Source organism: Leishmania donovani, chromosome 30, assembly GCF_000227135.1.
Source record: "Leishmania donovani BPK282A1 complete genome, chromosome 30".
NCBI lineage: Eukaryota > Euglenozoa > Kinetoplastea > Trypanosomatida > Trypanosomatidae > Leishmania > Leishmania donovani.
In genome coordinates this window covers 1,300,040-1,310,868 of record NC_018257.1, presented here as the reverse complement: position 1 = coordinate 1,310,868, position 10,829 = coordinate 1,300,040, and the positions used below count along the sequence as shown (strand labels likewise).

At 59.1% G+C, this 10,829-nt stretch overlaps 4 protein-coding genes across 6 annotated transcripts; all 4 read right to left on the bottom strand.

The window, feature by feature from the left end:
- Positions 1 to 350: 350 nt before the first annotated feature.
- Positions 351 to 1,094, bottom strand: LDBPK_303570 (the record flags this gene model as incomplete). 3 transcript variants are annotated; one of them, XM_024473482.1, is made up of 1 exon in its annotated part: positions 351 to 1,094. In XM_024473482.1, the coding sequence occupies one exon, from the start codon at positions 1,092 to 1,094 to the stop codon at positions 351 to 353; it is 744 nt and encodes a 247-aa protein (XP_024329253.1). The 3 variants fall into 2 exon arrangements, with proteins under 3 accessions (XP_024329253.1, XP_003863070.1, XP_003863068.1); XM_003863020.1 differs by having other exon boundaries at positions 357 to 1,094.
- A 1,625-nt stretch (positions 1,095 to 2,719) lies between these two features.
- Positions 2,720 to 3,898, bottom strand: LDBPK_303560 (S-adenosylmethionine synthetase; the record flags this gene model as incomplete). The annotated part of the gene is made up of 1 exon (XM_003863019.1): positions 2,720 to 3,898. One exon carries the CDS (start codon positions 3,896 to 3,898, stop codon positions 2,720 to 2,722), a length of 1,179 nt encoding a protein of 392 aa, XP_003863067.1.
- Positions 3,899 to 4,588: 690 nt separating this feature from the next.
- LDBPK_303550 (hypothetical protein, conserved) lies at positions 4,589 to 6,367 on the bottom strand (the record flags this gene model as incomplete). Its single annotated transcript, XM_003863018.1, has 1 exon — positions 4,589 to 6,367. The coding sequence occupies one exon, from the start codon at positions 6,365 to 6,367 to the stop codon at positions 4,589 to 4,591; it is 1,779 nt and encodes a 592-aa protein (XP_003863066.1).
- A 2,232-nt stretch (positions 6,368 to 8,599) lies between these two features.
- On the bottom strand, positions 8,600 to 9,346 carry LDBPK_303540 (hypothetical protein, conserved; the record flags this gene model as incomplete). Its single annotated transcript, XM_003863017.1, has 1 exon — positions 8,600 to 9,346. One exon carries the CDS (start codon positions 9,344 to 9,346, stop codon positions 8,600 to 8,602), a length of 747 nt encoding a protein of 248 aa, XP_003863065.1.
- Between the last annotated feature and the right edge of the window lie 1,483 nt (positions 9,347 to 10,829).

Below are 10,829 nucleotides of genomic sequence, written 5' to 3'. Positions count from 1 at the left end.
AGGACGTCGCCGCAGCGCGGCAGTGGGTGCGTGGGCTGCAACTGTGCATGCGTGTGCCTTTGCTGGCTTGCACGCGGTATAATGCCACATTGCCCCGAAAAAGAAGTAGAGCCTATATCAATCGCACACGCACCGTTGGAGAGACACGCGTGCCTTCACAGCCGAAAGTCTGTAAAGAGAATCAGCATCACAGGTGTCAGGAAAGCGGATCGTGCGTCCGAGAGCAGGAGTGGCAGTACAAAGCAGAAGGCCATGGTCAGCCTGGAAGCATCTTCCTATATGGCCTTCTCAAGCCCTCGATATGCAGCCGTGCTTCTCTAAACCGGCGCAACATCGAGCTAAGTTCGGCATTATTGTAGACCGTACGGCATGTTCTGGCGCGGGCCATCCTCTGAGTGTCGCGGCCTCTCCAGCTCCAAGTCGGGCAAAGCAAAATCCTGCATCTCGTACTGGCGGTCAAACGGTCCAGTGCGCGTCAGCACCTTGCGCTTGCTCCACTTATCTACAAAAATGCTCTTTTGTGGGTACGGCCCCTTCCAGGGATCTAACCGATCCTTAAGGATAAAGTCCTGGTAGTCCTCCCCGAAGAGCTCATTCGTGCCGCCGCGGTAGTTGTACACGTGTTGGTAGTACTGCTTGCGCCACTCCCAGCCGGCCTGCTCAGAGGCCAGACCGTTGTGCGAGATCAGTATGACGTCGTCATCCTTGGCGGGCTTTGTGAAGCCGTACATTTCCTGGAACTCGTCATTCGTGAGCTGCAGGGCGTACTCGACCTCATCGCGCGGGAGCCACATGCTGTTCGGTATCCAGCGATGCATTTTTGCAGGCGACATACGGCAGTCGATGATGAACGTGAGCGGTTCAGGATATCGCGTGAGATGCTCAATGTCTTTGAGATAGGCTTGATGGCACAGCAGGTGATTATAGGCGGCATACTGGCCCTGCTCGTAGAGGAACTTATGGCGATCAAAGTACCACGGCTGGTACTCCTTCGGGTGCCAGTTCAACCACTCCCTTGGGTTGATTTCACCATCGATCATCATGTGGTGACGCGTACGCCGGTCGGACTGAAAAAGAAGACGCGCAGCTTTCATGGTCGACCTTTGCGCCGCTGAAGCACTCCGAGTGAGGAGAGACAACTCGGTGGGGCCAAGTGCGGCTGCAAAAGCCCCGTCGGAAAGAAACTGACCCACAACAGCGAAGCACGACGTGCAAAACTCAACAAGGGAGAGCGAAAAAGGTTGCAGAATGGGTAACAAGACGTCGCACGTTCCCTGCCCTCAGCATCGACTTGGTTACAAGAAGGAGAGACAAAGACCAAAGTGAAGAGTGCCACCCTGCTTCCACTATCTTGCGCGTTGGCGACGATACAGCGCCGTGCGATTCCACTGAAGTGCGCGCCCCACAGGAAAGATGTCCACCAGCATTCCCGTCAACCAGCAAAGAATTATTGTACAGACCCTCTTTGGGCCGTAAGCCATTCCTTTCCGGTAGCTCTAGGTTTCGTTCCTCTTAGCATATCCCATTAGCGCACCCATCGTCATGTGCACAAGGCATATTCAGACTAAAGTTGAGAAAGCACTACAGAGTTGGAGGCCTAACACTGCATCAAGTACACAGCGCGCTTCTAAGCAAACCAACATCATCAGAAAAAAAACACAAAACAAGAGCGTCGCTTTTACCTGAGGGCCTATGACCGCCGTAAAGTATGTTTGACGGCACCCCCCCCCGTCGACAGCGCGCCATTCACTGAGAGCACTGAGAGCATCGAGAGCACCTGACACGCACTTAGAGAGAAACGCATCAGTCATTTCACGCCTCTACGCTACAACGTGCCATTAAACCACGCGCAAGCCAGCAAAGGCACACGCATGCACAGTTGCAGCCCACGCACCCACTGCCGCGCTGCGGCGACGTCCTGGCCGTCTAGGAGCAACCGTCATGCCGTCGAATCGGGACATGCGTCTAGCGGGCCCCTCCTCTCCCGCCTCGTCCCCTCTTCGGGTACGTGCCGCGCGGTTGGCGCCACTCGGGCCTGGCTGAGCTGCACGCCTCGATTATCCAATGCGGGCTGCGTCCAGGGTCCGGCTCGAGGGCGAAAGCGGTGGCGTCCGTCGCGCGGGTAACAGAGGGCGGTCCAGGTGCATGCCGAATGGACTCAGGGAGGAGGTTGGCCAGCCTCAGGGCAGGGCCCTCTGAGGCCCTGCACTCGGCATAGGTGCCATCTTTCCCCCGCAGTCGCATCAAGCCGCGGCATTCCACAATGTGGTGTAGGGGCTCTTCACATCGTCGGTCGGGCTATTTTAACGGAAACACGCAAGAAAAAAAGAGGGGGAGGGAAGGCGGAAACACGGGAGATGAAAACAGAAAGAGTGCACAAACGCGCAGACACACAAACGCTGAAACCAGATTAACAAGTGGACGTAGAAGAGAAAACAAAAACGCATCACACGTCTGTTACCCAACATGATCAGCGCGGAGAAAAGCACACAGAGGGAAAGGCCCGAAAGGGGGTGGGGGAATGAATGATGATGGGAGATGTGACGCCGTGGCAGCAGCTCCTTATAGCGCTGCACTATGCCGGGAAGTGAGGTTGCATGAGTAGCGGCACACCTCGCAGTCGATGAGAAGGGAGCTGAGCCGTTCAGCGGGATAGAAGGGGGTGTGCGTCGCACTCGGTACGCCTGCACGGAAACGCGCCCCTGTGCAAGCACTTCGCTTACTCGACCATCTTCTTGGGCACCTCCCAAGTGAACCCGCCCGTGCCCAACTCGTCCTTACGGCCGAAGTGGCCGAAGCGCGACGTTTCGTAGTAGATGGGGCGGCGCAGGTTCAGCTCCTGGATGATGTCGTACGGGCGCAGCTTGAAGTTCTGCTTCACGATCTCCAGCAGCTTCGCGTCATCGTACTTGCCGGTGCCGTACGTCTCCACGTGCATGCTCAGCGGCTCCGCTACACCGATGGCGTACGCGAGCTGCACAAGGCAGCGGCGCGCCAGGCCGCCCGCAACGATCGACTTCGCGATCCAGCGCGCGGCGTACGCGGCGGAGCGGTCCACCTTCGAAGGGTCCTTGCCGGAGAAGGCGCCACCGCCGTGCGCGCCCCAGCCGCCGTACGTATCTACGATGATCTTGCGGCCAGTCAGACCGGCGTCGCCATGCGGCCCACCGCGCACGAAGCGGCCAGACGGGTTCAGCCAGTACTTCGTCTCCGCGTCCAGCATGTTCGCGGGGATCACAGCTTTGATCACCTTCTCCATCAGATCCACGCTGATCTTATCGTTCGTCACGTGCTCGTCGTGCTGCGCAGAGATCAGCACCACCGCCACGCGCTTCGGCGTCAGCACCTGCTTGCCCTCGCGCGTGTCGTAGTCGTACTCCACCGTCACCTGCGTCTTCGCGTCCGGGCGAGCCCACTCCAGGCTGCTGTCGCGGCGAAGCTCGCTGTACTTCTTCGCAAGGCCGCGGGCCAGCTCGTACGTCAGCGGCATCAGCGTCCCCGTCTCGTCCGTCGCGTAGCCAAACATCATGCCCTGGTCGCCAGCGCCGAGATCCTCGCTATCGAAGTTGCCCAGACCCTGGCAGATGTCCGGCGACTGCTGCTCAATCGCAACCAGCACATTGCACGACTCATAGTCCAGGCCCTTGTCCGCGGAATCGAAGCCAATGTCCTTGATCGTGTTGCGGACGATCTTCTGGTAGTCTAGCACTGCCTTCGTCGTGATCTCGCCGAACACCATCACCATGCCCGTCTTCGCGCACGACTCGCACGCAACCTTCGAGAACGGGTCGCCGGCGAGGCACGCGTCAAGCACGGCGTCGGATACCTGATCGCACAACTTGTCTGGATGGCCCTCCGTCACGTGCTCGGAGGAGAAGAGGATGCTGTGGACAGACATTGTAAAGGTGAGGTGATAGGGTGAGCGGAAAGCGCTTGGACTGTGGGGAGTGCGGAAGGGACACCGTTGTGTGTACGAGAAGCAAGATGCAGCAGGTGTGGCGTTGGGCGCAAAGGCGAGAACGTAGAAATGAACACGGAGAGATACGGAGAGGCAAATAGAATAGGCGGAAGAGAGTGAGACGCAGAGAGCGGGCGCGCAGAGAACGTCGAGGAAGATGCAGCATGAGCCCGTGAGGGAGCGAGCGGGCGCACATACACGCACACGCACGCTCGACGTACCCTATCATGCGCTGGTGTCCCCCTTTCGCCGGGCTGCGTGGGCAGGAGTGGATGGGGCCAGCTTCACGTGTCAATGAAGCATAGTCGCTCCCACTGCCTCCCCGCGGGGGCGCATCTATCTCTTTGCAGCTTAGCTGTGCTTCTGCACAGCGAACGCGCCTGTGTGTCCGCATGTGTTTTAGCCCGTAGATGAGTGGCGCTGGCTCGTTCTTGTTTGATGTTTGGCCTTCTTCTTTGAAGACCCCAGCCAACGCGACCGAGTAAACTGGGAAGAAGGAAGCGGAGTAAACAAAGAAGCAACGCTTCTGCGTGTGTGAGGGAGCAGCGCTGTTGAAGGCGGTCGACTGCTCTCGCACGCTCACTAATGAATGCCTGCGCATTTGTGTGGCCTACTTCCAGGCAGTGGCCATTATCCCTCCTCGTCATCTATCACCTCGATTGTGGAGTGCTGCTCTGGTCTTGCGGCCTTGTACACAATCTTCAGGGGTCGGCCAGGCTCCGTCTCCACCACATATTCGACCTGCGCCACTACCTCCTGCGAATGCGAGGCGATCCAGTCCTTGAGGCGGTAGTTGACGATGATGTCTTCCGGCTTCATGGCAGCCGAGCATAGTGGACAGTTCCACACGTTTTGCCGAGCACATTGAATGAGCACCGCCGCCAACTCCATGCACTGCAGATGCTCGCAGTACATGCCCCGCACAGGGATCTCCATCGTGAGCGTGGTCATGGGGCACTGAATCTTCACCGACGCCTCCGTGATTGCAACGGCGCCGCGCTCGCCGCAGGATGACGACGGCGATTGCCGGATGGCGGCCGCTCTACGCTTGTGATACGTGGACACAATGCGCTCACCGAGGTGGGCCAACCCTACTTCCTCCACAAGCACACAAGCGATGACGCCGCGCCACATCTCCATCTCCGCCACATCGCCAGAGAAGATCACCTGCAAGGAGAAGAGATCCCGCTCAATCGGGAGCACAAGGGGCGTGATATCCACCGTGATTGCGGTTTTAACTGCGGCCGCCTCCTTGGCGGGAGAAAGCTGCCAGTTTGGCGGTAGAGAGACAGGAGTGTCGTTGACGTACAGCGACATGGCAAGCTGTGCGCCTTCAATCTCCGTTGGCAGCATCCACCCCGTGGTGTGCTCGTAGGTATCTGTCAAAGGCACGAGAAGCACGCGCCGCTGCGGCGAGAAGCCCTCCGCCGGTCTCTCGTGCAGCGTGCGAGGTGCAGGCAGTGTCGTGGTCAGATTGCTGTTTTCAACCACCACCGCCCCGAGCATGTCCACGAAGTGGTACACGGGCGACAAGACAAACCTCGACGGATTCTCGAAGACTTCGTGGCGGAGCACCTCAAGCACGTGGCGCCTTGCAGCCTGCACAAATGGTACGGCGTCCTCGTCCTCCTCGCTCGCATCACCCCCCTCGCCGTCGCCGGCAGACAGAGGCGAGGAAGACCTGCCAGAAGAGCGCTTCGCAACCCTACGTGCAGTGGGCAGCGCCTCCGAAAGAGCATGCATCACACCGCTGGGATCATGCCTAGGACAAGTTGGAGCTTCCTCAGTCGGTCGAGAAGCCGCCGCGAGCACGCTACGGTGTGTTGCCGCAGGTGGTGCCGGAGAGGGTGGAGGCTCCGCGGGCCGCTGCCGCTTTCGGGCCTGCCGTCTCGGTGCATCTTGCCTGCGCAGGCCCCTCGACGCCACAGAGGCACGTGCCTGCTGCAGCTCCTGTCGGAGACGCGCTGCCGTTGAATTACCCACCGCGCCCAACAGAGATTCGATGTTACGCAGCTCGGTAGCAGTGAAGGGCAGAGCGTCGCGTGTGTTTTCTCGCTCACTTATCGGAGCAGGCCCCGCAGGTGGGCCGTCAGGAGGGGAGTTCAGGAGGCGGCAGCACTGATAGTCGCGCAGGGCCTTGGCCGCCGCCTCCGCCACTGTCTCGTTAGCAAACCACGCGTCTTCTTCGGGGGTGCGGGTGTGTGGTTCCGCATGCAAAGGGCGTACGTGGGCCTTGTCAGCAGAGAAAAGGGGATAAAGCTCCCCTGGGCTGTGATAAAACTCTACGCAGCAGTCTTCACCAGCGCACAGAAAGGCCTGCATCTCCGTGTCCGTCTCTCTCAACGTGCCGGGCCACCAAACACCGTCGTCGCACTTGACCCATACCTGCGTGTCGGGCGGATACTGCATCCCCAGGCCAACACAGCAACCGAATGGGAATGAATAAGACGTGAGGCACCTAAGGATGCGCACACGGATGGCGCAACCGCCCCTCTGACTCTCTCTAAACGCAGCGCAGCTCCACACTAGCGTGGGGAAAACGGTCTCCACATGTGTCAGTTGAGCACCTCATCAAAGCGGCACACGACCACCCACCTCTTCCTCATCACAGTGACGCAGGAATAGGCAGAGATGAGTGCACACAGTCAGACACGCGTGCCGCCAGTCCTTATGCGGGCGGTTTCGTAGCCGCCAGGCGGAGCAAAACGAAAAAAAAAAGAAAGGAGGGGCCGTCGAATAAGGAGTAAGAAGAGATCAGCGTCGGGAGGTCGCATACAGAGTGAGATGCTACAGCGCTAGGCCATCGTCAGCGCTGCACATTGCCGCGCGCACCAAAAGCCGCATGAAAAGTAAGCCTCCTTGTGCAGCGTCCCGCAATCGCTCAGCGTCTGATCAGAGAGAGTTCGCCTGCGGCTTCTCCCTCTCCACCTCCATCGCCAGGCCGGTAGCATAGAAGAGGTGGGAGACTCACATTTTTCTTCGCTACAACGTGCCATTAAACCACGCGCAAGCCAGCAAAGGCACACGCATGCACAGTTGCAGCCCACGCACCCACTGCCGCGCTGCGGCGACGTCCTGGCCGTCTAGGAGCAACCGTCATGCCGTCGAATCGGGACATGCGTCTAGCGGGCCCCTCCTCTCCCGCCTCGTCCCCTCTTCGGGTACGTGCCGCGCGGTCGGCGCCTCATCCGCCCACACGGTGGGATGGAGGAGATGCCGCATGCTGCGCGCGCATGCGCTGTGGGCATAATCGGCATGTACTATGGGGCTCCTCTCTCGCTCATCACTCGCGCTCTTCGCACCTCTGGATGCTTCGTCGGGAATGCGATGCACCATGCCGGCTCTGCCCAACTGCGCGTGCGCACAGCGCTCGCACATTCGCAGCGTGCGGCCTGCTTCAAGGCACCCTTGTTGGCGGGAGGGGAGGAAGGGCTCGCTGCCACCATCTGCCGTTGCCGGCGATGACACGGGGGGCGTGCCTGGATGGCCTGCCCACATGCACCGTGGCAGGTGCGACACTGCCGTGAGTCTGTGGCGGCGGGGGGCATTCCGCCTCCTCCTGCATCCGCACGCCTCACACAGGAGCCGGTGTGGCAGGCGCAAAGGGGCCCGCAGACGGACGTGCGCCAGCGCGCAGAGAGCTCACAGCCTGTCGCAGCGAAGGGGGCACAGGGTTGGGAAGGGGCAGCCGTACGGACCTCACGGAGATAACTCGAGGGAGCGCAGGGAAATGTGCTTAATCACGTCATGGCGTGCACAGTCACAGCGTGAAACGAGGTCTGCTGAGGAGCGTCAAAGAAGCGAGATTGATGAAAACGAGCATTGTTTTATGAGAAAGGAGGGTGCGCCGTTAACTTCAAGAACTGAGGTACGCTCTTCCGTCTGTCGCATGCACGTAGCCTGTCAGCGGACCACTAGGTCTCGTCGCCATCAACACACAAGAAGGGAGGGCAAAATAGAGAAGATGGGTATACAAGACGTTTCGGTTGGATGCGTTCGTTACTGTTCGTGTGCGCTTGTATGGTCCGATGGAGCGCATCCCGCACGCTGTACAGGTGATGGATCGAGCTGCCCAGCATGACGCACTCACAGCAGACTGGAGGCACCCCCAAGCAGAGAACGCATCGAAGAGAGAAAGGAAGGCAATCAAGAAGGTGAAGATCAACGCACAGTCTAAAAGTCTAAAGGGGAAGGAAGGGAGACACACTAAAAAAAAATACAATAGGCTCGGCCAAAAGAGAAAAGGCGGAAGCGATGGCGCGAAGGCGTGGCGATCGCCATGTAGCCACCCCGGGCACACGCGGCAATCGGCACCCAGTGCTAGCGTGATCTCCCTCCTCTGTTCTCAGAAGAGCAAACAAACTTGCACACAGGACACACCGGCACATGGCATGCGCAGGACTTTAAACGAATATGAGCCGTATGTGATGTTCTGTTGCCGGCGTTGGAAGTCGTGCTGCACTGGCGATGGCCTGTGGTTGGTCAACGAGTGCGCGTGCCTCGTAGCTGACTCCTCTCGTGTAGGGATACGCTGCGGCGCGACACACAGCTCATCGGCCCCCATATATTGCCTCGCACTCGCAAGTTTCGGCGCCTCGAACTCTTTTGGGCCCCTTCACTGCCTCCGTGGCACGCCTATACTCACGACTGGGAAGGAAGCCAGTCACCATACGTGCATTGGCTGGGCCCGTAATGCACGTAGCCCAAGTCCTTCTTGTAGGAGACTTCCTCCTCAACAGTGAAGGTGTCCGTGCGCCAGTCCCCGCTGGCATTTCGAACGGCAGAGACGGATTTGAGCGCCTTGGGGTACGACGCGAAGATCACGCTGAGGGGAAGATCACCGCAGTTCTGGGTAAAAATAAGATCGGGATCGACGCCCTGCTGGGCCGCCACGCGCTTCGCCGTCAGGTGCGCCACCTTGGAGCGGCTGTTGCTCTTCAGCATCTGATTGGTAGGCACATCCGCTGGCCACTCCACACGCTGCCGCTTTGCTTTGGCCGGTGGGGGAGAGCTGGCGGTCGCTTTCGGCACCGACGGTGCGCGGCTAGTGGGTGCCGGCGTCGGTGTTGCCGTCCGAGCAAATGGCCGTGACGACTCTGGTGGAACAGGCTTAGTTGCCGGGGTGCGCCCTACGAAACCTTTAAGCGGGGTGGCACCGCCGTACTTGCCGACGGCGGCGGTGTTCACATTCTGCGAGGCGAGCGCCGCCACCGGGCCGTTGCGCACGTATGAGAAGAGGATCTTGGTTGCCTGGTCGTACCTCTCGAGGAAGTTTTCGCTGGACACTTGCGGAGCAGGCGGAAGTTGGCGGGAGATGTCCTCATCCTTGATAAACTGCCGGAAGAGAAGATCCTCGACCACGTCGGGGGTCCACGCGACAGCCTCCATGATGACGATGGGCACAGGAGAAACGGCGAAGAACGGATGGAGTCGCGACGAGTAAATGCCGAATTCTCAAACCTTGCCAAGGACACCCCCAAGCAGAGAGAGGGAGGGGCGAGGTGGTAGAAGGAGGTCAGAGAAGCAAGGAAGAACGGCACACAAAGAGAAACTCCTCCCTATTGTGCACCTCGGCGATGGGTGGCAGATGCCTGTGTAGGGAGGAGCTGGATATTGCGCGCGTGGATAAATACAGGCGGGGACTAGGGTGAGAGAAGACGAGGAGGAAGAAGTGAGCGTCACGGTACATGTACGGCGCAGCGGGCAGAGCAAGCGAGAGAGAGAGTCGTGCAAGCGAAAGCCCATGCATTCGCCGACGCCGCTAAGACGCTTTACTGCAGGCGACAAAAACACGGCGCGGACGGACTTGCGTGTGCGGCCATTCAGCCGAGCACTGGCCAAGAGAATTCAGTTTAACGTGCGTTGAAGCGCATCAGCCACTGGGTACGCCACAAAATGCAATGGCGCTCGTCGGATTCGTTAATACGGGGGGATGAGAGAGGTGGGAGATGTGGAATGACCTCGTGTGGCTCGGGTTGGTCGACTCCGATCTCTGAGAGCCACAAAGACCAACTATTTTCGTTTTCGGCTTTAGCGCACGTCATTCCTCCGCCCATGAGCGCCGCGGAGAGACCCCTTCTTCCAGCCTTTCCATTGTTGCACGGAAGCCTTAGGTCATAAGAAGCGTCCCCTTTGACCCTGCACAAGATACCCGCGGGCAACGACACACGAAAAGGTGCCCTCTCACAGTCGCACTCGCAGCATACGATATGCGCTCATTGCGGCACTTTGCGGCCGAGCGACACGATGGATCAACGAAGCACTGCGTGTTGCTCTTCACCTCAAGAAGAAATACGCCGACGGCGACGCGCCGTCTCCCCGCCTGTCGCGGAGACACACACGCGCGCACGTCAGCGCAGGAACGGAAAACAGTGCGGCACACACAAAAGCAAAAAAAAAAGGGAAACGAAAAGGAAAGCAGAGCGGAGAGCGGAAACGGAGCAGGAGCGACTAAAGAACCAGCGGCGACAGGGGTGGCTGTGGTGATCGGGTGATTGAATGCCGCAGCAGCAGAGTCAGCAGGCACCTGAGGGCAGCCCGCTTTAGAGTTGGGGCGGGTGAAAGATTGAAAAAGATAAGAATGCGCGCTTGTGCAAGGACAACAACTATATACTGCTCGTCAACGCAGATGGCGACCCAACTAAGCAGTGGGAAAACGAGAAGAGGAAAAGGCGATATGGGATTCGCAGCGGGTTCGCTTGCGGGCACAGCGCGGTCGTCCCGCTGCATCACGTATCGACTAACTTCAAGTACGATTTCGTGCAGCGACTATGGGATCCGCACCCATCTCTCTCCCCAGAGCTTTCCATCTGCCTTCGTGACGCGCAGAGGTGAGAGCGACCTCTTTTCCATTGAAAGCTGCAGCTTCGCT